This window comes from Pleurodeles waltl, chromosome 4_2, assembly GCF_031143425.1.
Source record: "Pleurodeles waltl isolate 20211129_DDA chromosome 4_2, aPleWal1.hap1.20221129, whole genome shotgun sequence".
Lineage (NCBI taxonomy): Eukaryota > Metazoa > Chordata > Amphibia > Caudata > Salamandridae > Pleurodeles > Pleurodeles waltl.
The window spans coordinates 27,165,372-27,191,671 of NC_090443.1; the positions used below are offsets into that span (position 1 = coordinate 27,165,372).

Below are 26,300 nucleotides of genomic sequence, written 5' to 3' on the forward strand. Positions count from 1 at the left end.
AAAACGTGTCTCAGGATTTTTTAATGTAGGAAGGTGCTCCTTCCTGCACAAAAACAATCCTGCTTACAACGCAGGCATCCTTGCACCATAGTGCAATGGTCCCCGCATTGGCACTAGGCAGTCAATAGGGCTCAAGCGCAGGGTAAAGGACAGGAATGCACCGTATTGGATAAATACAGCGCATTTCTGCCTTTTCCCTGTGATGCAGGGCAGTGCAGCAAAGTGACTTGCTGAACTGCCCTGCACCACAAAGCCCATAAATATAGGCCTGTTTTTACATGTTTAAGGCTGTAGTGTAAATAATGTAGTTTCTAGGCTCCTATTTTCATTTTTCTGGAAAGCAGTAATCTGTGTTGTCTAGGGTTTTATGGCACAGAGCTATCACATGTGTTGCACATACTGAGGCTATTGCTCCTCAACTGAAGTTGTGTAGGCTACACCTTTTGACTTGCCAATGTGTGTTTTTATTAAAATGGTTTGGTACTCTGACTTACTGACTGTAACCAGAAAGAGCATTACACATTTACTAGCAGGTCACATTAATCAAAAGCCAACAGTGCTTTGATAGAAGAACCTCAACATGAATATTTGTTGCCAATTAAAGTGAGAGCAACTCCTTCCTGCAGGCCTGTTTTAAGGGTCACGTTATGGCTTCCTAAACTGGAGCACAGGAGGGGCACAAGCGGACTCCATGGGGAGAGTAATCTGCATTCCTCTTCCTTTCCTATAGATGCTCTCACTTTGAAGTCACAGAAAGAGTAGTAAATACCAAGTGCCTTCAGAAGAAGGAGCCTGACATTTGACCTTTGTGTTTAAATGAACAGCAAATGTGACAATATAAGAACAAGATTTAAAGGTCTGCTTACAAAAAGTGAGATATCAGAAGGATACAGTAAAAAAGGTTTGGGAAAGGGCAGGGACAAACTCAAGTTGGACAGACTAAAATAAATAGAGTCAGCAAATAGAAAGTGAGGAAATGAAAGTTACAAACCACAAAGCAAATGATAACCAATGGGCAGAATGCATTCTCAGTGAAGCATTCTAAATGTCTCCAAGATGTCTTCAGCAAACCAGACAGTTACGCTATCTCATAAGCTTCGACCTAAAAAGGGGGTGATGGGGACTTAACAGACAGAGCTGCCAACTTTGAAACTGGCAAACCAATTTTGAGCCCCGGCATCGGCTGAACATCCTATGGTTCTAGCAAGCCACATAATTGCCTCATTCCTTCAAACAAAACTATAATAAAAGGAAATCTGATTTAATGTAGCGCCCATGTAAAGTGCTCTAATGCCTTTTGGCCAAGTTCACACTACATAAAACTGCAAAACTAGTATTCAATACACTATGTAGAAAATACCATCTACAAGTTCCTTTGGGTGAATCTGAGACAATGTTAGAGGGAAACCTGAAGCCCAGTGTCCAGTCCAAATTCCACTTTACCCTCAGAAACCACCACCAGCCCCTGAGCCAGCTCCTTTAAAGCTGATTGTTAGAAATGCGGTCTCTAGTTGGCAGTTAGTTTGCACCCTGTCCAAGTAGGAAACCTCACTCTAGTCAGGATAAGGGAGATGCCCAGCTCATATAACCCCTGCTCACCCCCTTGGTAGCTTGGCACGAGCAGTCAGGCTTATCTCAGAAGCAATTTGTAATGCATTTGCACATAACACACAGTAATACAGTGAAAACACTAGAAAAGGACACCACATCAGTTTTAGAAAAATAGCCAATATTTATCTGTGTAAAACAAGTCCAAAACAAGAAAAATCCAACATACAGTAATAAAGATTTTTTCAAGAATTATTTAAAAATACAGTTCCTTGAAGTCGATGGCTTTGCCTGGGGCATCGTGAACAATAAATCCAACAGTTCCGGCTGGCCGCGACGTTGCGGGCCTGCTATGGTATAGGGAAGACCCGCAAACAGTACCTTGGAAATGTAGAGCGTTGTGATACTCGTGATGCGATCCTGAGTGCGACGTTGCCTGCATCGCAGGCATCGGTTCCAGAGGTCGTGCAGGGTTCGTCAGGCCCTTGAAGTCACCTGCGTTGCAGATCGAACTCCAGGCTGATGAAGTCGGGAGCGCTGGCGTGGATGACTTCGGGGCTGCGGTGCAAAGCGGGACGATGAGACGTGCGGTGCCCACAGGTCACGGTCCAGGCAGCGGCTCGGTGACAGCGTCCTGCGGCGTCAGTAAGACCAGTTTTGCAAAGTGACTTGCGGCACGGCTTCGTGTGGCATCGTCAGGTCACTGTGCAATCAGCGGCTTCGTTGACAGCATCATAGTGGTTTTTCTTCTGTTGCAGTACAGAACAAACACAGTTCCCCGTGCAGTAGGCAGATGAAGTTGAAGTCTTTGATATCCCTGAGACTTCCAACAGAAGGCAAGCTCTACTCCAAGCCCCTGGGGAAACTTCACAAGCAGGATACACAGCAAAGTCCAGTCTTTGCCATCTTTAAGGAAGAAGCAGCAACTGCAGGCCAACCCAGCAAAGCACAAACAGCAAAGGGGTAGTACTCCTCCTCCAGGTCATCAGCTCTTCTTCTTGGCAGAGGTTCCTCTTGATACAGATGTGTTCTGAAAGTCTGGGGTTTTGGGTCCACTACTTATACCCCTTTCTGCCTTTGATGTAGGTAAACTTCAAAGGAAAGTCTCTGTTGTTGACTGCATTGTGTGAAGGCAGGCACAGCTCTTCCAGGTGTGGTAGCTCCTCCCTCCCCACTCTAGCCCAGGAGACTCATCAGGCTATGATCGCTACACCCCAGCTTCCTTTGTGTCACTGTCTAGAGGGAATTCACAACAGCCCAACTGTCAGTCTGACCCAGACATGGAATACATAAGCAGGCAGAGGGACAGAATGGTTTAGCAAGAAAATGCCCACTTTTCAAACTGACAATCTAAAAAGCAACTTTACCAAAAGGTGTATTTTTAAATTGTAAGTTCAGAGACCCCAAACTCCAAAGACAGGCCTTGCAATAGTGAAAACCAAATTTGGCAGTACTTCACTGTCAGGACATGTAAAACACCAGTACATGTCCTACCTTTAACATACACTGCACCTTGCCCATGAGGCTACCTAGGGCCTACCTTCTGGGTGTGTTACATGTAGTAAAAGGGAAGGTTCGGGCCTGGCAAGTGGGTACCTGGTATGCCAGGTTGAATTGGCAGTGCAAGACTGCACACATACACACTGCAGTGGCAGGTCTGAGACATGTTTTCAGGGCTACTCATATGGGTGGCACAATCAGTGCTAAAGCCCATTAGTAGCATTTGATTTGCACATCCTGGGCACCTCTGGTGCACTTTACTAGGGACTTACCAGTAAATCAGATATGCCAATCATGGATAACACAATCACCAATACAATTTATATGGGGAGCACTTGCACTTTAGCACTGGCAAAAGCGTGCAGAGACAAGCAACCAGCAAAAACAGCTCAGAAAAAATAGGAGGAAGAAGGCAAAATGTTTGGGGATAACCCTGCAAAAAGGGCCATTTCCAACACCGATCAACCATGTTATGGTGCCAATCTAAGGCCTAAATTTACTAACACTTTGCACTAGGTGTGCATCTCAAAAGTGAGACAAACCTGGCACAAAGGGCCTGATCACAACTGTGGCGGAGGGGGTTAAACCGTCCCAAATGTGACGGATATCCCGCCCGCCGTATTACGAGTCCATTATATCCAATGCAACTCGTAATACGGTGGGCGGGATATCCGTCACATTTGGGATGGATTAACCCCCTCCGCCACGGTTGTAATCAGGCCCATAGTGTTGATGTGGAATACATTATCCAACGCAAACCAGGTTTTGCTCTGGAAAGTAGCCCAAGTAACGTAAAGTTGCACAGTGTGCTACTATGCTCTTCTTTGTTTAAAGGGGGCATCCCTCACGATGCAGTTTTCTCATCAATATTTTTACTGCAAATGTTACAGTGATATTATCAAAGATGACATAGAAGATGTCATGAGTGATGTAATTTCTGGGGTAATTAGCAGTGCATGGTGAGAGTCCAAGTTATAGTTACCTAGGGCACAAGTTATAGTTACTTGAAATAACTCCTAACAGCTGAATTTCTATGGTTTTATGTGTGTAAAATCTGAACCTAATTATAACGTCCTTTGTTTTTTTAGTGAATTTCTAAGGTTTAAAAAAAATCTATTTCCTAACTCTAACGTCCTTGTAACCTTTGTTTTTTCAGTGAATTTCTAGTTTTTTTTAACGTTAAATAAGATGCCCATCAGACTGCAAGGTGGGGGGGGGAGGTTGGATACAGAGCGTGGCCTGGCATTGTGTTGCCCCAACCCAAGTTTGCTGGTCCTGCTGCCCCTGCTGCCCCTGTTGCCCCTCCTCCTTGCCATCCACTCTCCAAGCCCAGGCCCTTGCTCCCTCATTACAGCCCTTGTGGACATTGTTCTGCCATGGCCCTTCCAGCATGCCCTGAACAGTTAGCTTGCTGCCACACCCACCTCCTCCTTACCCTCTGTTGTTCAAGTCCATGCACGAGCCCCCTCCCTCCTGCCCTTCATGGACCGTTATGCTGCAACTGTCCCTCCTGTCTGTCCAGTATGGTCAGCTTGACGCCCTTGCCTCTTTTACCTCTGCTCTTTGTTGTCAATGTGCATTGCCCTGTCACTTTCCTATTCCTTTCCACGGTCTGTTGTGCTGCACTGCGGTCCCACTTGCCGTGTGTAGTGTATTGTGCTGCTGCAACCCCTGACGCTTGCCCTGTAAGGTCAGTTTGGTGGCCCTGCCCATCTCCCACCTGCCCTCTATTATCTGAGTCCATGTCCCTACCCCGCTCCTCCTGCCCTCCGTAAACCAATGTACCATACTTGCCAACACTTTGATCTTGGTAAGAGGGAGTTTTTGAAAAAAAAAAGGGTGGAATTGATTGTCCCCGTTGACTTACATTGAAAAAGGGGATATTTTAGGCAGGAGGCAGATAAAATAAAGGCCCTTTGGGCTTTAAAATATCGGGAGTCTCCTGCCTGAATTTGGTCTGTTGGTGTGTATGGTTGTACTACCACTGCCTCTCCCTTCTGTCCCCATTGGTCAGTTATATTGCCACAACTGCTCTTGCCTGGCCTGCATGGTTGGTTTGTTGCCCCTGCCCTCTATAGTCTGTTGTGCTGCCACTGCTCCTCCTGTCTGCCCAGCATGGTAAACTTGTTGCCTCTGTACCCTCCTCCCTGCCCTCAGATGTCTGAGTCTGTGCCCCCAACCTCTGCCTCCTCACAGTATTCTAATGAACAACTAGAGTGCTAACATTCTATATTTACTACAAAAGTGTGGCACGCCTGACGTCATCTTGATGTAATCAAAACTGTAATACCTAAAGCATTTCCTTTAGAAATTATGAAAATGAGAGGGTCTTATTCTCATAGAAATTATGGTTAATGCTCTTAAAAACTAAAATGAGGACATATTTTCTGAGTTTTCAAATAGTGACAAAGCATTTTTAAATGATTTGCTATCCTGGTGTTTTTTTATCCAGTTGATAACTTGATTATATTTTGCACTCACGGGAGAGAATGTGGTGCTATGGCCAGAGCTGCAACTGAGGAACCAGCTTCGAGTTTCAGTGTTAACTCGACATCCTTGGAATCTGGGCAGATCACTTAATCTCCCAATGCCTAAAGCACACAAAGAATGTGTTCATGTGTAATGTAACTGATGCACATGTAAAGCACTCCAATACCTTAGGGTGAAGTCTCTGCTATATAAAAGTGCAAAAAAACAAATAAATAAGGGGCATATTTATAATGCCCTAGCGCCACCTTATGCCACATTAACGTCATTATTTTTTCCGTTAATGTGGTCCAACGAGGCCGAATTCCCCGCGCCGTATTTATAGAGTGGTGCAATGCATGCATTGCGCCACTCTGTATCACTTTGCGCCACATTATGCCTGCGCCAGGCATAATGTATGCAAAGGTAGCATTCCCCCATTAGAAGAGCTTGAAAAATGGCGAAAGGAAATCTAAGAGATTTCCTTGCACCATTTTTTATGGCACTTTTAACGCCTGCTCAAGAGCAGGCGTTAAAAGGGGGCTTCCATTCTTTTTAATGGGGCCCAATGTACTCTGCAGGAGTAGCACCAATATTTTTATGCTACTCCTGCAGTGTACATCAATAGCGGCATGAGAAATGACACTATTGCCCCCTACCCTGCGCCATGGTGCGCCGTATTTTAAATACGGCACACCCATGGTGGCCGTAGGTGGGTGCTAAGGGGTGCACGGAAAGTGGTGCTGCACTCGGTGCAGCGCCACTTACCATAAATCTGCCCCTAAGTGTTTTGCACACACTGTCATTGGGCTATAATAGGGCTACACTTGGGTGATATTTGTGCCACATTTGGGCTCTTTTTTTCTCTGGCGGCCATCTTGGGAGACTCCTCTGTTATGAAGCTCCCTAATCTCCTCAGTTACTGCAGTATCCTCAGTAGAACATTCTTTCAGTTTTCCACTCCAATTCCATCAAGATGGCAGTCAGATGTGCCACACTTTTGGCATAAATTCAGAATGTGCATGTTTCAGTCTACATGTAAAAATGTTTTAATGAATAGAAGAGGAAGATATTTGAGAACTCACTTAAAAGGAGTCCTATTTTTTTTTCTACCTGCAATAACCATACTTTTTATGACAAAATTAACTCCCTAATTTTGTTGCTTTCTAAATTAAATGTTTTAAGTTTTACTAGGTTGATTCAAACAAGATGGCTTGACAGTCAGCGCTTTAGTAGTTCTTTAGAACATTCTGGAAGGGTGCAGTAGAACACAGGGGAATTACCTGACAGGCTGTTCCTCTTGGAAGTGCATTTTTTACCGAGAATGTCAGACTTCTTTCTCATATGGCTGAGAAGGATAGTGTGAATTTACAGAAAATATGCTCTGATATTAGCTTCTGGAGCACTTTCCATAAGCTCTAAGGGAAAAGTGTGAGTTAACAGTTTTCTCTCAAATGTGATTCATGGAATCCCAGCAGAAGGTTTTTTCACAAGATAAAATCCCCTTAGCAACACATGATTCATATAGTAACTAAAATCTGTTATCACCCTTTATATGTTCTCCTTTTTGCAACCCTCAAAACCTGCCATTCACTATAAAGCATTTCAATGGGTGCTATAATGTATATTTGCCCCAAGATGGCTGCCATCACTTTCTGGTTGAAATGTGGACAGCCAATCAGATCTCACCATGAGATCTGTGCCTAGGCTCTGCCCAGATATACAAATTTGGATTTCCTTAAATATTGCAAAACGACTGAACGGATTTACAACAAATAGCAAAAAGGCTTCTTTCTGAACCAACAGCTACCTTTCTGCCACGTTTGGTGTATTTCCGTCCAGCGGTTTGTGCTGTAGTCATGTTCAAATTCCTTATGGGAATTGGAATGGGAAACACACTTTTTTTGAACACCCTCCCCTTTTTCTCAGCCCCTGCTTGACGGATCACCCCAAAAGTTTCCATGCACAAGACCCTTGGGTACACATTAAACATTTTTTTGTGAAGATTCGTCAAACGACACCAAAGATATAGGCAAGTCAAAAAGTGCTTTTTCTATGGAAACTAGGTCCTAACTACCTACTGACGATCGGCAGTAGGTAGTATGTATTTGTATGTATGTGTGTGTGTATACATATATATATAATTTATACACACAGATATATAATATTTTATATATATATATATATATATATATATATATATATATATATATATATATATATATATATATATATTCCTATTTTTTTTTTACAGAGCGACCACAGCGACTCTGTAGTTATAGTTAGGATTCCCAGATATAGGAATTTCTCAGAATTTCGCTTGGTAATAACTTTGTCACTGTTTGAAGAATCTCCACAACACTTTACAGCCCAATACCTTTTTGTGCATGGCTGATGATGCAAACTTTTATGATGATTAGTTAAGGGGTGAAAAGATAAAATGGGATGGGGGGGAGGTCCAGAAACAAATTTTTTCACCAATCTATTTTCAATAGATTTATTTTTTATTTTTTACATAGACATAGTGCCAAAATAGCTGAACGGATTTTTATTAAATTTGGCAGGAATACAGATTGTGGTGTGAAATGGATCCTTTTTTTGTTTGATCACAATTATTTCAGTTGTTTTATAGTAATAAGGGACAAAAACATAGTGGTATATTGGGCCACGGAATACAGTGATAATTTTTCGGTATATGTGGTACATAGCGATAACAAAACACAATATAATCTTTACAAAATATAAAGGGAGCCATATTGTTTGGACTGCTCTTTGGCTGTGTTGTGGGTTCCTACATGATATATAGGTTATTATTATTTCTTTTAAGCTATAGGAAAAAATTAGGCACTGTACTAGAGTCTGAATAGTTAGGCAAAGAGTATTGTTGTATATATTTTTTAAAAGGTTTACAGAGTATTGTGTTGCTTCCTCAGAACTATCTTGCAAGTAGTACTGTACCTAATAAAATAAATAACTTCACTTCACTCTATGACACGCCAATTCACTGTACAACATGCCAGTTCACTCTTCGACACACCACTCCACTCTACAACATGCCACTCCACTCTGCGTTACTCCACACCACTTCACTCTACGACACACACCACTGCACTTTTCAGCATGCCACCCCATTCTACTATATGCCACTTCAATGTATGAAATGCCCCTATGCTATATGCCACTGAACTCTATGCACCTCCACTCTAAGACACTCAGCGAAACACCACTCTATGACCGCCCACTGCACTCTACGACAGTCCACTCCACCACACATCACCCTGTGGTATGGTACTCCATTTTATGACATATCACTCCACTATATGCCACTACACTCTACGCCCCTTCACTCTAGGACACTCTATGGCATGCCTCTGTATGACATGTTACTCATCTTTCCTGTACAACACGCCACTGCACTGTACGCCACTCCACTCTACAACACTCTGGTCTGCTCTATGCTACTATGCCACCCTACTCCTCTCTACAATGTGCCACTTGATTCCAATTTACGGGATGCCACTCCACTCTATGACATACCACTCCACACCACGTCACTCCACTCTATGATACTCCACATAACTTTTCTCTACAACATGTCACTCCACTCGGAGATGCCACTTCACTCTACAACATGCCAGTCCACAATGACATGCCAATATACGTCACTCTACTCTAGGCCCCTCTACTGTAACACACCATACAACACCCCATTCTATGACATGCCACTCCACTCCATGACATGCCACTCCACTCTAAGCCATGCTACTCCACTTCACGACATGCCAATCCACTCTACCACAACCCATTCCGCACTAAGTTTGCCCCTCCACTCTAAGACACTCTACAATACGCAACTCTATGGCATGTCATTCCACTGTACTCCATGACACACCACTGCACTTTACTGAACGACACCCCACTCCACACCACTCCTCTCTACAACAATCCACTTCACTGCGCTCTACGATACACCACTTCACTCTGTGATACACCACGGCACTCTATGACACACTCCTCAACTCTACAACACTCCACTCCAGAGTACCCCACTCCACTGTACGTCAATCCACTCCATTCCACACTCCGCTGCACTCTGTGGCCCTCCACTCAACACCACTGTGCACTACTCTATTACATTCCACTCCGCTCCACTCTATGACATGCCTTTCAACTCTATGACACACTATTCCACTCTATGACACTCAAATTCACTGTATACCATCCACTCTACAAGACATAACTCCGGTGTACAACACTCCACTACAGTCTACGACACGTCACTGCACTCTATGACGTGCCATTCCACTTTACACCACTACACTGTACACCTTTTCACTCTAAGACACTCTACGACATACCACTATGATATGCCACTCTACTCCACTCCTTGCCACTCAACTCAACAACACTCTACTCCACTTTATGTCCCTCCACTTTACTCCACTCTACAATAGTGTACAACACTGTATGACATGCTACACCACTCCTCTCTATGACATGCTTCTTCACTCTATGACACTAGACTCCAGTATAAGTCACTCCATGCCGCTCGACTGTATGACACACCACTATATTCTAGGACATGCCACTCCACTCTATGACACGCCACTCCACTCTATGCCATTCCAATCTACTCCACTTCGCTCTAGGCCACTCCACTTTATGACACTCCACTGCACACCATTCTGTTTTATGCCACAACACTCTATGCCACTACACTGTACGACACAACACTGTATACAACACTCCACTCTATTCCAATCTATTGTGCTCCATTGTACGACATGCCACTCCACTCTATGACACGCCACTCCACTCTTGGCACACTACTTCACTCTACAACATTCCAATCCACTGTATGGCACTCCACTTTATGCCCATAAAACACTATAAGGCATACCACTCTATCACATGCCACTCTGCTCTACAACATGCCACCACACTCTGTCACTCCACTCTACTCTGTCACTCCCCCATTCTATGCTACTCTACTCTAAGCCCCTCCACTGCATGCCACTCCACTCTACTCCACAACACTCTATGTCATTACACTTTACACCACAACACTCTATGCCACAACACTCTACACTATTACACTCTACATGACACTGTGTCACAAAATGTTACGCCACTGGACTCTGTGCCCCTCGACTCTATGGCACTCCAGTTTATGCCCATCCACTCTAAGACACTCTATGACATGCCATTCTATGACACGCCACTACACTCTACGCCACTCCACTGTACTCTGACACACCAACCCACTCTGGGCCACTCTACTTTTCACCACTCTATTATACTCCACTCTACTTCTTGTCACTATAAAGCATGACACTCTACCCCATAACACTCTAAGTCACAACACTCTACAACATGACACTCTACAACACTCCACTCTATGGCCCACCACTCGATGCCACGCTACTCTCCTCCACTCTACAACACTCTTCTCTGTTGTACTCTATGACAATTCACTCAAATATACTCCACTCGATGACACTCCACTCTATGATTTCAAACACATTTTTGTTAAAAAATCATTGAAATTCAATGAAAAAAACTAAGGTTTAGAACGTTTTAATAAGGAAAACTTTATTATTAATTTGTATGCAAAACCAACTCAAATGCAACAAACATTAGAAATTCCAAAGCTATAGCTAATAAGTTATCATTTGTTTCCCACCCAAAACTCACTATGACTCCCGCATCTCTGTACACAACTATAACTTGTGCCTTCCCCAATCACATCTTATGCTCTTTTATATTACATTTGTAGCATGTTTAGCCATAGCGTTCATAAAAACACTCATGGCATCTGAAATGACATAATTTATGTGAACACTGTGTGTGTATATGTATATATATATATATATATATATATATATATATATATATATATATATATATATATATATAATAATATGAACAAACTCGCAGCGTACTGCTGGAGGGCTCCAGAGTGCCGGTAATGCTGAAAGTAGTGCTATGCTATGTACTGATGCAATACAAAATCCAGCTTCTAAATCACTCATAAAGGAAGTCACTGCACTCCAGGGGTACAAATTGCAGAAATCTGTTCAGTAGGCAGAGGACTCATCAACACGTTTTGACCTTCGTTGACATTCATCAATGTAGACACTTCTAGACTCATCATAATCATGTCATCCTCCCAGGTTACATCAAAAATGATTTTTAGGAATTCAGAGCCATCCTTAATGTAAGAGGGAAGGGTCAGTACTAATGGTTGTAACAAATGGTCAATATAAATAGAGGTATTTTCAAATAAACTACCTATCGCAGCTATGTGGCATAAGTAAGACACAGTTGGATTTTCTTGATGTCAGGATGGTCGTGCAGGAGTCCACCTTGGTCACTACAGTGTTCAGGAAACCCACAGCAGGGAACAGTACATTGAACGTGCAGAGTTTCCACCCCACAGCACTCAAACAGAACATCCAATATGGGGAACTTTTGAGTGCTAGACGCATTGGCAGTACACCTGAACAGTATGATATTACTGAAGGAGAGATGATATCCAGACTTATGTTGAGTGGTTACTCTGCTAACACTTTGAAAGCAGCCATGACTAGAGTTTCCAAACTCAGGAGGGAAGATGTCCTTTTAAAACCTAGCAAGAGAGTGAGTAATACTGAGGGGAATGAGGTCACAAGGTTTATTTCGACATATAATGACAAACATTTGGAATTGAGAAAGGCTTTGAATAGACATTGGCACCTTATATGAAGTTTTGTCTAGTTAGGAGTGAGGTGACGAACACTAACTAGCAGTGGCTTAAGCCCAAAGCTGGTTTTCGCAAATGCCATAAATGTAAGGCATGCAAAAATGGAACATAGCAGAGATTCATATACCCTCTAACAAAATTATCAGGATAAAGAGGTCTTTGACATGTAGAACCGAATATGCAGTATACGCCCTGCTTTGCCCCTGTCTGAAAGTTTACATCGGACATTAAAAATAATGATAACAATTAACCAGTGACTCACTACTTTCATAAATCACATGCTGGTGACCATACACTTTTGACTTATAGTGCAGTAGACCACATCCCTAAAAAACAAAGATGGGGTGATAGGGAGCGTGAACCTTGCAGATTGGAGTCTAAACATATCCTTGAAATTGACAGCAAAGAACCGTTTGGGTTACACACTGACGAACAAGTGTATGTCTATCTTTGATGTATTGTTTTTCAATATGTTAATCCTATAGCCACAATCCTATGGTTGAATAAGGGATTGTAGATACAATCTCTAGTTTTCTTATAAATGTATATAATGATTAATTTTTAATGTTTATATGTTTCTAGGGATGAAAACAACTGATAATGTTTAGCCAATTGATTTTGCAGAAGCAACATTTGTTTGTGAATATTAGATATGGGTTTGGTACTATGGCAACTGCATCATTAAGAGACAGGTCAAGTTGGATTATTTTCTTTATGTTTATTTATGATGTGATGTTGAAATAGAATTCCTTTTGGCATATTAAGCCCACTAGGGCAAGATTGGAGGGGGGTCTATGTAATGAGATGATTTATTCATAGTCCCAGAATATTGTAGGGCTGATTTTCTGACAGCGTGTGGGGACATTCTGATTCACGTTTCAACATGGTGGTCATCAAATTAGAATGGACATGCATTTTGCCTTAAGGATATGACTGGACAAGAGACTGGATTGGATTTTATTTGGTTAATTTCCTATGTTTTGGTTCTGCCTCCTGAATATTGCATACAGTTTCATGTTTCATTCATTTAATGATATGAGTTTGCTAAGAAGCAGTGCTGGTCTAAGATGGCGGCACTTTTTTTGCATCCATTTTTGGCCATCTCTATGACAATGTTTCACGTAATGATGTATTGTTGTATATATGTCAACCAGCATCGCGACAAAGGCACAGCCAGTGCCGAAACGTGTCGATGAGTCCTCTGCTTACTGAATATATTTCTGTAATTTGTACCCCTAGAGTGCCGCGACTTCCTTTACGAGTGATTTAGGAGCATATATATATATATATATATATATATATATATATATATATATATTACTGCCGAAACGCGTCGGTTTTTGTTTTTGCACACTTGCACGATGGAGGATGAAATGTGAAAAAATAAAGGTTTTGTCCCGGTGCCGCTTGCTTCCTTCCCTGAATGTACCATGGTCTGGAGGTAATGTTCAGTGCGAGGGTACGGAGGGTACTGTGAAGCCATTACAAGAATATATATATATATATATATATATATATATATATATATATATATATATATATTTGTTGACAGGATGAGCAATTCGTGCATAAATGGACCTGGGACACACGAGGGCGCTGCATAGCACCTTTCTGGGTCCAAACTTCAAATCGTCTTTTTGCAGATGACACTTCCCTTTAAGTATGCAGAGGAGTTCTCCTCACCTGGCTCTGGTTCTCCACCTTGGCGTGTGCCAGATGAGGTCACCCTTCTGTCCCTCGGCCGTTCGTGAGGATGATAAACAGTTCTCTTGGGTGGGGCAGCGGAGGAGGGAGGAACCTGTTCTCAGATTTACTTTAATTGCTGTCGTCCTAGAAGCTGAGAAGAAATCTTGCTCATTGTATTATGACTGAAGATATTTTAGGCGGCCGCGGCTGCTTTGCGAGATACGGGCTTTTTGGAAGCCATTTATATTTTTTCACATCTGCCCGTGAAGTATTTTTGGGGAGACAGACTTCGGCTGTCGAGAAAAGGCAGCTTTTTCTTCCACAAAGTTTAGGGTGACCAGACTTTGAAAACCAAAATCCAACACAGAGGTAGGTCTACAATTTTGCATCGACCATGACTTACTTGACAGTGCTCTCTTACTTGGAAAACACAGAACATTAGGCACTTCAGGGAATTAAATGCAATTTCGATATATGGTTTCATCTGTGTTAGCTAAATTGCATACTGCTAGGGGCTTCAAAGGAATGCTGCACTGAAAGACATGAAAACTTGCCCCCCTCTGAGTTCAGTCGCCCCTCCGTGAAAGGCAGGACCTGCTATTGTTACTGAAATGTGCTGGTTGGACAGATGGTATAAAACCAGGACTGTTCTGGTAAATCTGTGATGCCAGGTCACCATACCACTTTTGGCCTCTCTTTACCCTCTCACCTCTCTTACCCTTTCTTGTACCTGCTTACATTGGTATCCCTTCTCTAACTGCCTTCACATGACCTTTTCCATCACGGCCTTCTCCCTTAACTCCCTTCCCTCATCATCCTCCCTTGATCCAGTTCCCTTTAAGGCCCATGTTATGAGTCTAGGTGCCATTCATCACACCTGATAAATAATGCTACCATGGGGTCGCACAGATTTTCACTTTCTGAGGAATAACATGAGGGTTTTGGTGTTTAACATACCAAAATCATCATGATTGAGTACATGCTTTATGCTTTTCCCCTGTTAAATTCTGGCAGTTTTGACCTTCCGAAAATGTTGAAGATTGAGGTATTTAACCCATCTAATAATTATTGGAAATGCAAAATACCTTCCAACTCTTAGTTCCGACTCGTGCATGAACAGGAGTTTATGCTCGGGTTGGAATCCACCGACCAACTTGTAATCAGGCCTTGGTCTTTTACATGCCATCCTGCCACTTGCCACCACCCTCTGTTCCTCAAATGCCACCCACTAACCTCTTCCTAACTCCTTTTCCCTTATCACCTTTCCTTTGTACAACCTTAGCTCTCACTACCCATATCCTATTTAATTATCTACCTCACCCTTTCTTGTGCCACTTAACTCCCAAGAGCATTTCTGTTCTTTCCTTCTCCTTTCCTTTTTTCCTTTATGTGTCGCTCTTTCCCTAATTCATATTTTCTTTATCCTTTATCCTTTTTCCCTCTTTTCTTTTCTTTTATTGTTTCGCTTATTTCTCTCCTCTGGCCTGTATTTTACCAATGTGGCCAGTAGTTATTCTAAGATGGCAAGTCAAATGACCTCAATCCCATTCCCTGAACTTCTCTCTTCGATTTGCCTTCACCTTCACCATTCTGCTTACTTCATTTCTCAAAACACTTTGCATTGTCCCTTTCCCTTCATTCTATTTATCTTACCTCCCTTCCCTTATATCCTCGCTCACACCCAACAGTCCAGAGCTCTCTGGATTCCAAGATCTAGCTCTTAGAAGCGTGTCCACTTTAGATCTCTTTACTTTGCATTCTAGGATTTGTAGTCCCGTTTGGCCTATTAATAATCAGAAATACAAGCACCAGAAAGCAAATACAAAACCCGGACTGGATGAACTCCTTGCGCACAGACTTGTAAGCTGTAAGGGCTATGCTAGACAGCATTGAGGTCAAGAGTCTCACAATGCAACTGTTCATGCCTGGGGCTCCTCCACTGCTCCGAGGTTATCGCTGGGTGCATTCTTAGACTTGTTGTTGTGTTTATCCCATAATAAAATCAGGGTTACAAGTCAAAGAATGCAAAGAGAAAAACCTGGCCTGTGCCAACTAGTCACGTGTGGACCTGAGACATTTGTAAGCAATGAAGGTTCTTAGTGAAGTCCGTAGATCCAGACATCCAGATGGTCAGAATCTCTGGGAACATGACCATGCAGATGCAGCTCTGTAAGTGCATCATTGACTCCCTCTGCAATCCAGAATCTAGTCTGGTCATGTTTTATAGTCTCTGCACCATCCACAGGCCTACTGGAGGAAGGGTCGAGATACTTGTAGAAATGTGCAACCCGCTACATTCCAGAATAGTACCATCCACTGGGCACCAGATCGCTCTATGTTTTTTCCAGTCCTAAAACATAGAAAAGTTCTGAAACTGTGGTACACCGTGAAACCGACACTGACAGTAAGGCATCACCATTAGCTTTCTGGCCAACTCCTGGAAAGGGAGCTAGTGTAATGACGAGGTAAACCGAGTAAAGTTTAACACTCCTGTATTGCTACTCATTTCTTCACATAATGCGTGCTCCACTGTCATAACACCGAAGGCCCATTGAACATTCTAAAAGCCGCAGGCGGCATGTGCCGCGCGCACCGACATACAAGGATGACAGACAGGGCAGGGGCAGACACAACATAGGGGCTAGTTAATGGTGCATTCCATTCCACCATTTTAGCAGGACATTACATCTTTTCCCTTTTTACAACAATTAATTCAATATGTAATCCTTGAACCTGACGGGTGGTACAATGGTTCTTCTGGTTATTACAGTATCCTTTGGATCGGGCACAGTCATAGTCGAGCACATGCCAGAAGAGTTATTATTTGCAATACTGGCGTAGCTTCACTCTGCTCAGCTTTTCGGTTGGATTCAGGCACATCACTATGAACAACTTCATGGTCCCTGACTGGTTCTGACAATCTAACGTCCACCACATTTGATCCATTCCACCATTGGCCATTGTCTAATAAAACAGCAGGGCCATTGGTCTTAACTACACGTCTTGGTTCACTGACTTCCTGCAGGTAGTAACTAAGCTGTGCGGGACAAGGGTTGTTCTGCACATGCAGGTGGACTTTTACTAAACCCAGAGCTCTCAAGTACCCAAGTCCTCTGAGAGAAGAAGGCTTCCACTAAAAAAATGTTTGTCTAGGGGTGTGCTAACTTCCTCTAATTTCTTTTTGCATAATTAAGTGAAATTTCAGGAAAAGTATGTGAAATGCGAACTGGCATTGAGTGATATATTGTACAGTGAAATGCGTCTTTGTATTTGTTTTGGATCGGAGGACGCATTTCACACTAAAAATAGAGCAAAAAACACAAGTGCCACAAACAAAGCCACTCACATTCTGTTTGTTTTGTTCCCGTGCTCCCATGACAGGGACTCTACCTGAACGACTCGAAATGATGCTATTTTTTTCTATTGGCATAAGTTGGGGAATTTCAGGTAACAAGCTAAAATGCCATTCAAGTACCTTAGTGTAACAAAATTTTAGCTGTTGCCTAGGATTCCATTCTGCGCACACATTCCAAGTTTTACACTGTGGTAAGCAGGACTACAGCTCCCAGAATGCAAAGCAAAACGTGGGGTGGATGAGCAACTAACTCAAGGTGCTGAGAAACTTGAGAGCTCTGCTACCCACCCAGAATCTTCTGGAGAGCAGTCGTACGGAACATTCACAGTGCCCTGCAATGGAAACTTTCACATTCATAAATAAATAATCTAAAATGCAAGTTCTCTGTGAACATTTTCTGACTAGACAAGCCCAACATATTCCTCCTGGCCCGAATTAAAATCTGACTCCGTGACAAACGGCTTTATACCTGGGTGCACACAAACTTCAGGGGCTCTTCCTTGTCTTTGGTTTTCAGTTCTCTGAGACTCTCTCCTGTCTGATGTTTGGCTCTCCCCTATGGCCCGTCTCATGTAGCACAGCCAGTGTGTCACGGACCCTAGTGCAAGGAAGAAAAGGGGCCGGCCCGGCCGCTCTTTTGAATAATAAAATAAACTATAACTAGGGTCAGTGGGTCCACTCAGACCTCTGGGCCCCGGTGGCACTGCACCTGCTGCGCCAATGGAAACTTCACCTGTGTGAGGCTTGTGTTCCTTGTATCAGTCTCCCTCCGGCCCTCCCCTGTCTCTCTTTTTCCAGAGGCTATCCCTCGTGTGGGACTCTCGCTTGGCTCGGAATCTCCCCTGCCTAGGTCTCATTCTTCCAGACCATCTTTTGTCCGAGGCTCTTCTCTGCTCTTTGGATCTCCCCCTGCCTCCTCCCGGGCTTTCTCTAGCTGTCTGGGTCTCTCCCGTCTGAAAATCTCTCCTGCCCCGGCCCCCACCATGGCTCTCCCCGCCACCGCGCTAGGGATCACGTTGCTGCATCAGTGGATCAAGTTTCTGCCCTTGTCACAGTCTCCTAGCGACAGGGCCTGGCTGCGATCATGAATAATGCAGGGCTTCACGGCCAGCCTACTACCAGCTCAGTAGGGGAGGAGGGTGTAGCTCAGTGGGTTAATGTGCCGGCAGCAGAGCTGTGCGCCCAACCAGCCCTTCTCAGGGTTTAATGCCACCACCTGCTGCAGTGATCTCTGTGTAGACTGCAGACCACAGGTTCAAATACCAGTTTCATTCCTCGGTGGGTTACTGCAATTGGTGAAGTTACCTCTGTGTATCCTGGAGATCACAGAATCGAATCTTCGTAAGCTAGCTCAGTGGGTTAATGTGCCCACGTATTCTACATCATTTTACTAATGTAGTCCACACACACGCTCTGCCAACCTGAATCCTTGCTCAGTGGTTCCAGTCCGGAATAATTTAAATACACACATTTTTGCCTCTGGTGCACCTCATTGAGGATTTGGAGTGTGTGCACACACATGCACACTGTCGACTCTCGGTGTAGGTTTACTAACCTTCCACGCAACGCAGCTCAGCAGCCAGTGTTTGATTTGGCGCACTTTGGGTTGCTCTGTGCTATCGACACACACTTGTACCATAATTGCAAGAGTGTGCTTGTTCTGACAAAGCACAGGTTTTGTACTTCTCCTCTGTTGTATGTGTGCTGCACAGAGAACACCCATGCAAAGTTTGAAGAGTATGGAGAAATGTAAACGTTTCTCCTCCGTTACTCCTGCCTCAAGGTGGTGTCATTTTATGGCACAAAGCCTTGCATATCAAGGTTTTGGATTTGCAAAGAAACCCATGGATGGTCGCATGGGGGCACCCTGGTACAACCCATGGGACACTTCCTTGATAGAAACGGAAACCCTAGGCCACACAAAGCTCTGCCCCTGTACCTCGGTCTTGGGTCACAGCGCACCCTGTTATAACAGATCCAAACCCACAACTAGTCCTTGCAGCATTATATAGAAGGGAGCGACCCTTTCTATTGAAGAACTAGATCCCATGATGCACTGCTCTTCCAGTGTACCCCAGCCATGGCTTGGATTCATGGTTTGTAGCTTCATCTGTGATTCCCCCAGTTAGGGTTCTGGATGGACTGCTTCCATGTGGGACAGGGTCAGTACTGGTTTGCATTGGGTGGACCTCTAGAGTGGCACAGCGGGTGAAAAACAATAGGTAAGAATGCTACCCTGAGCAATTGCCAGTGGGTAAGCTATTTCCAAGCATTCACCCTTTCAACGTTTAGGTGTTTGCCGGTATTATGCCTGGAAACCTGAGAATGGCATGGCTTTCAAACTCTACTACTGCCAGTGCTTGTGAATTCCAAAAAGTAGTAAAGTTGTGTCCATTCAAGGAGTACCTCTGTGGGTCCAGAGTTACTATTCTTTGAGAACCAGTCACTATATACATTTAAGTTTCCGCTCCCAAAAAAAAAAAATTAACAGCTTAAAAGCTTTTAATAAAATGAGAACCTTGACAAAAACGGACACAGACATAGTAAACATGACACAGGACCCGCAGACCCAACTACCAAGTCAGGAATGCATTTGGAGGGTTTCACACCCCAAATTCTGCCCTCCGCAGCCCACCAAAGCTAAGCCCCTGCCCGCCCCAACTGGGTATGATAGCTCTCCCTCGGATCTCATGACTATGGCCATGTACAACACAATGGCCTGGAGTCACTACCCTGGGACCACCTATTTTAAATGTATTTTCACTGCACGCGCTCTTCTTTATCTCTGCTACGAGGAGCCTTGATGGTAGAGTTGTCAAATCATTGTCAGGGGCAGCACCTCCTGCTATGGCGGTGGAGCGTCTACCCCCCCCCCCCCCCACCAGCAACAGCAGTTGCAACCTTTAATAATAAAACGATAATAAACTATTGTTTAATATTGTTTATTATAATTTTATTGCTGAAGGGGTGGGGCCATGGGGCGTGACAGGGATGGAGGGGGTCAGTGCGCATGTTTGTTTGGCCGGCCGTCTCAGGCCGGTCAAATACACATGCGCACTGGGCTCTCTGCAACCCGGCACTGTGTTGCTGGGTTGGAGAGAGCAGGCAGATGCTCCCAGTCTGCCTCAGAGCGCCAAGCTAGAGTGCTCCGACCAATCAGAAAGCTGCTTTCATGCTGCCAGCAGCATGAGAGCAGTGTTCGGATTGGACGCAGGCCAGGCTGGGAGCCTCTGCCTGCAGTGGAGGCTGGAGAGTGGCCCAGCGGGGCGGGGAATCAGGTGTTTAAAAAAAATATATATCTCTTTCCCCAACCGCCCCTCCCCCAACCGACATGCGCCAACCCCGCTCCTTTTCCGTGCCGCGAGTCGCTCCTACCCATGGTATGTAAGCCGTGCTCCATGTTTCGAGTCCTCACTTTTTAAAAATTATTTTATCAAGTGACTGACGGCTCCTTGTACTAAGCTCAACTTGCAAATAGAGGTGGGTGCGCCCGGAAATTAGCAAGGAGAGCTAAGCGCAAGCCGAGCAAAGGGTCTGGCTTGGCTTTAACAGTCCAAGGATGGGCCAAGCCCTATGCAGCAAATGTAAACATATGATCTAGTCTTTTCCAAATGCAGAAAAGTGTATTTCTTGAACATATGGAAGCATTTCACCTTAGTACATCAGATTATATCACTGCATAGACAGGCGTTTATTTAAAGTAGCTTTAAACATGAAGTTAGACACATTAATGCCCCCCAAATGACATACCCATTAGTGAACTCGGAGTCAGTAGTCATGTAAATCCTAAACATGTCCCACATTCTAATTATAGATAAAGCAACATTATAGTTAATGAAAGCAACCATGATTGGTGCTTGTACAGCGCACATCCCGAACTCAAGTATTTAAATTTTTTTATAATTTATGAAAATAAAGAAAAATGAGGCTCTGTGAAATAAAATGCTTAGTGTCACACAATATGGACAAGTAGAGGAGCTGGTGTTGATTGCTGGTTGTCTGGTTTCACATTTTAAGAATCAGCCAGCAAAAGTATACCTCGGTCCCTCTCCTGTTTTACATCAAAGGTCACTGTTTAGTCTTGTATTTTTGGTGCTAGACGGGAAGATCCGACACAGACACAACCCAGGGCCCCAGTCTCAGACTCAACAACCGTACCAAAAATGCATGTATTTGGGGGGTGTCCACCCCAAACATTTCCCCTGAAGCTACGCCCCTACGTGCTGATATTCCAGTTTGGGGACCCACGCTCAGCTCTGCCAATTGGCCGATTGACTTTCAGTGCCTTCTGAACAGTGCTTAATTACGAAATAAAAACGTGCTGGTGCCCAAAGCCCTCCTCTTAAACATGTGGCTGCTGCAATTAAATGTGCGAACCGGAATACTGAGGCGGCGTAATCCTGAAGCCATCTCGGGCCTCTTTAATCCATTCACAGTCACTCCCTGCCCCTTCAGCTCACTCTTGCAGCTTTCTGCCTCCTCCCTTTCTTACGTTTTTTCGTTTTTCTCTTCCGCCGTCTTTCCCATATGAGGCATTTGCTCACAGTAAAATGCATGAGACAAAAAAAAAGTGCCTGCCCTGAAAAATAAGTGCCGGTGCTCCGCACCAGAAGGAACAAACACAAATTAAGCACTGCTTCTGAAGTTCCAGACTAGACAACCGTCACGTGGCCCTAACAGCGTACCTCCATCCTTACATGCACTGCACTCGGGCATTCTGGGATCAGGGGCCCCGGCAGCTGCGCCCGTGTTCCTGATAATGACGTCTATCCTGGGATTTCAGGACAGAGAGCCACGCGCAGCTTTTTCAGGAGACGTCTACCCTGGTCTGCTGCACGCTTTGTTATTCCCACCCTGGCACTCAGTCAGTGCACCTCCCCCGGAGCCGCAGCAGCCCTGGCCGTGCCTCGGGGCCCTGTGATTGCCCTTTGCCCAGCTGAAGGTCAATGCTGAGCTGGTGAAATAGCTGAATGCGTGACCAGTTTTTGGAACATTTAACTGCTGAATAGGTGAGTAGAGGTCAGAAAATATTCCTACAGGATGTGAGTGTCCTGGATACGACTTGGGAGGGGTAGAGATGTAGCTCTGGCCATATGCGAGTGTTATGCAAGGTGACCTTCAGAGGGAGGCGTGCATTTTTAGGTCTGGGTGGACGGAGCAGCTTTCTGCCTGACCTACTTCCACTTCTGTAAAATATAAAGAGTGGCTTTGGCTCCGTCCAAAGGGTTTTCTCCTTCGCCACATGCCATCGCCTGTTTGGTGTATCGTTCTATCTCCTATGGAGAGCTTATATTGCAATGAATGAAGGAGTATCTTGCATCTTAAATGTGTACTGGTTCATCACATAGTAAAAACATGACCTCATACGTGCATTATAGGCACTGCGCAGTTTTTCAATTTTCTCACTGAAAAAGACCCTTCAAAAATATTTTAGGATACAAACTACAAGCCAGACCTACTGGCTTTTCCAAAACTTGTTCTTTTATCATGTGACCATATGTCGTGTTGGTTTCGAAGTGCTGTGACGTGTGGTCCTTAGGGTACTGGGAGTTTGGTTTCTGGGAAAGTAGGTGTGACTTCGACAAGGTGTTTCTTGGGGTACTTTGAGGTGTGATTTTTAGGTGCTGGGAAGCATAGTGCTCGGTGGCACCACTCTGACTCCTGCATGATGTGATTCTCGAGTCCTGCATGATGTGTTTCTTGAGTCCCGTGGGATGTGATACTTGGGTCCTAGGTTGTGTGATTAATTGGGACCTGCTGGATTGTGTTATTCTGGGCGTGGTGGCCTGTGCGATTATTTGGCTTTAAAACGCGTGATTCTTAGGGTGCTGGGAAGCTTAAATCATGGTGAACTAGGAGTTGCAATTCTTGGGGTGCTAGTGGTGGGATTCTTAGAATGGTCCCCTGTGTGGTTCTTGGTGTTTTTCAGTCGTGTGATCCTTGGTGATCTGGGTGGTTTAGTTCTGTGATGCCTGCCACTGTTAACTTGGAGAGTTTAGCAAGATCCTAGAGATGCTATATGATGTGATTTTTGATGCTTTGTGAAGTGTTCTTCTTTGGATCCTGGGTAGTGTGTTTTCTTTGGTTTGTTGGAAATCTGCTTTTTGAAAGTTGAGGAATGTGCTTCCTGAGGTACTAGTTATGTGGTTCTTGGAGTGCTGAGAGGTATGATGCTTGAGGTGGTGTAGTGTGTGTTTCTTGGGGGTGCTGAAGCTGTGATTCTTGCAGTGCTGCCCGGTGTGGTTCCTTGTGCATTAGGTGTTATTCTTCATGTGCTAGATGCCTGTTATATCAGTGCTGGTGAATGTAATTCTTGTGGGTCTCAGTGGTCTGATCTTTGAGTTGCTGGGGTGCGCTCTCTGGGGTGCTGCTGGTGTGATTCTTAGTGTGCTAATGTATGATTATTAGGTTGCTGAGGATGGTGATTCTTGGGTGTAGGGCTTGTGGCAAGAGGACTGAGTGCCTTTTCTGTTGTCTGCTGTGCCAACTACAGGCATTTGGTCAGATCAGAAATCAGCAAACATTTCTCTTCTGACATTTATTCAGCTATTAACTCATCAGAAGACTTCTACAAGATGGTACATGACCTCCCTCATCCCAGGGCTATGCTAAACGAGGTTATCCCTTCTCAAAAGATATTCAAATCCCTTTTTTTATCTTTGTTAAAGTTACACTCAGAGGGGAGATATAGTTGGTCACATCTCAATCGTGATATTATTTGATATTAATCACATCATATTCCTGGCATGCTGTCCGGAGCTGTCTTTGCTTTGCTAAGAGAATTAACCCGGTTGGAAACTCAGCAATGATTTCTAAAATGTGAGGAAACCCTCTTGGCCACTGAAAGATGTACACCCTGAAAATGGATTTAAATCTTAAATCCTTAGCAGACAGCTTTATAGGTCAGAATAATATAAACACTTCTTCGTCCTACTGAGCGTCAAATTGAAAATGTAAGATCTCTTCTCAGAATACCTCTCTCAATCCTTTGTAGCTTTCCAACTTCTGGCCAATTTCTCTGCTTCCTTATGTCGGCAAACTTGTCCAGAGTGCAGTGGCCTTCAACTGCTCAGGCCTTTGCCATCTATGCACACCCGACCTGGAACAGCGGCCATGTATCCATCAGGACTGCCTCAGTGATGCTCTAATTTAGGTAAGATTTGAAGACTCACCTCTTTAAAGAGCACTAAATCACAATGCCTTAACGGTCCACAACTCAGCTTCTTCTCCTATTACTCGCCAACTTTAAGCTGGCCTTTGACTATGTACAGTGTGTTGCTACCTTTTTGGCTAGGGTTGTAGTATACAAATGCCATGTACATACATGCAGACGGGTTAGTAGAAGGGAGACTGTGGACAGACTGGGTCTCATCGGGACTCAGCACTGAGGCAGGGGTTATTTCTGCCCTGGATGAACTAAGGATGGTGGTGATGAAGTTGGTGCTGGGGCCAGGATCCTATTAGAGATATATCAGCAGCCTTCAACTCTATCCACCGCCGGATCGTTCTGCACTGTCTCAGAGAAGTCTGCATTAGAGACACTGTGTCAAGCCTGGTCTGCTTCTTCCTGTCTAACAGGGTACAGCTGGTGCAGACTGAATCATTCACCTCTGCTCTAGATTTGTTCTTTGGAGTGTTCGTCAAGGTTCTTCCCTTCCCCCTTCCCTGCATACTCTGGCACATTACTCAACACCCCTCCTAAAAAAGTATGCAGATTACAATATATCCAAAATGCAGTGGCTAGGACCCTTTTAAGTATGAAGGCATTTTAACATATGCATCATACGATTAGAACACAGTATTGAAAGCCCTTCAAGAAGAGGATTGCATTCAAATAGCTTTTCTCCTGCACAAAATGTGTTAATATTGGTTGACCTGTATGTCTTGCTATAAGCTGCCTATAAGCTTTCACCAATGTTACACTCAGCCACTCACGGACTCCAGCTGTATCTGAGTATAAGTGTGCCCCACAGGAGCCTGAACTTTTAGGTTCTTAGGAGAAAATATGTGGAATAAACTCCCTTGGTCTTTCAGAGATGAAGAAAAATCTACAAAAAATTCTGAAAAAGGTTGAAAACCTCGCTCTTTGACAGTAGTCTTTCATAGTTCACTATTGGATTTGGTTGTTCCTAGTGTGCACGTTCTACAGCAGCAAGAGCCTTTTTTAGGTGTGTGAACTGGAACTTTAAACATGGATAGATGGGTGGGTGGGTGGATGGATGGATGGATAGATTGATAGATAGATAGATAGATAGATAGATAGATAGATAGATAGATAGATAGATAGATTGATAGATAGATAGATAGATAGATAGATAGATTGATAGATAGATAGATAGATAGATAGATAGATAGATAGATAGATAGATAGATAGATAGATAGATAGATAGATAGATAGATAGATAGATAGATAGATAGATAGATAGATAGATAGATAGGTGGGCGGATGGAAAGATGGATACTCCATGCTCGGATCTTATTCTTGGAGTAATGAGGATATGATACTTCGGCTAGGGTACTGGGGAGTTTGATATGTGGTTGCTTTTTGTGCATTTCTTAGTATCGCTGGCTCTCTATATAGTGCACTAAAATGAAGTACACTGTGCAGAGAGTCCAGTGGATCCCCCATTGATATTGGAGATGCAAAAGTAGATAGGACTAATGCTCTACTTGTGGTAGTGCGGGCGAGCATTTAGGCTTATCAGAGGGTGGGGCTAAGCATTTGCTGTACTCACAGAAGCAATAAATGAGACACACACTTGAAGAATAAATCCAAGACCAATTTAGAAAAATAACTCTTCTTTTTATATTTGCTTCAAACTTCGTAATCAGGTAAGTAGACTTTTAAGCATAAAGACTTTTCAGTTTCAGAAATAGATACAGTGCAATTTTCAGAGTTCACTTAATGTTATGCTAAAGAGAAAAACAATGTTCAGCAAACACAGGGTTAACGACTTACAAAGCCAATCTCAAGGAGTTAAGATAAGTACTGGGCACTGATC

The 26,300-nt window shown here is 43.8% G+C and overlaps 1 protein-coding gene and 1 long non-coding RNA gene across 8 annotated transcripts in view; one reads left to right on the forward strand and one right to left on the reverse strand.

Moving 5' to 3' along the window:
* Window positions 1-26,300, reverse strand: part of PALM3 (paralemmin 3) — a 164,598-nt gene that overhangs the window by 121,188 nt on the left and 17,110 nt on the right. For 2 of the 7 annotated variants that reach the window (XM_069230456.1, XM_069230455.1), the window contains exon 1: window positions 17,767-17,884. The exons of 4 other annotated variants lie outside the window; for them this stretch is intronic. In XM_069230456.1, coding sequence (XP_069086557.1) covers window positions 17,767-17,869 — 103 coding nt within the window. In that variant the 5' untranslated portion in view covers window positions 17,870-17,884. Of the gene's footprint in view, window positions 1-17,766; window positions 17,885-21,982; window positions 22,106-26,300 lie in introns of those variants that run through there. One more of the 7 variants, XM_069230461.1, reaches the window with a different exon arrangement.
* The window catches only part of LOC138292088 (uncharacterized), a 41,365-nt gene continuing 37,168 nt past the window's right edge, over window positions 22,104-26,300 (forward strand). Inside the window, exon 1 of the long non-coding RNA XR_011202582.1 lies at window positions 22,104-22,306. This is a non-coding gene — a long non-coding RNA (uncharacterized lncRNA). The remainder of the gene's footprint in view (window positions 22,307-26,300) is intronic.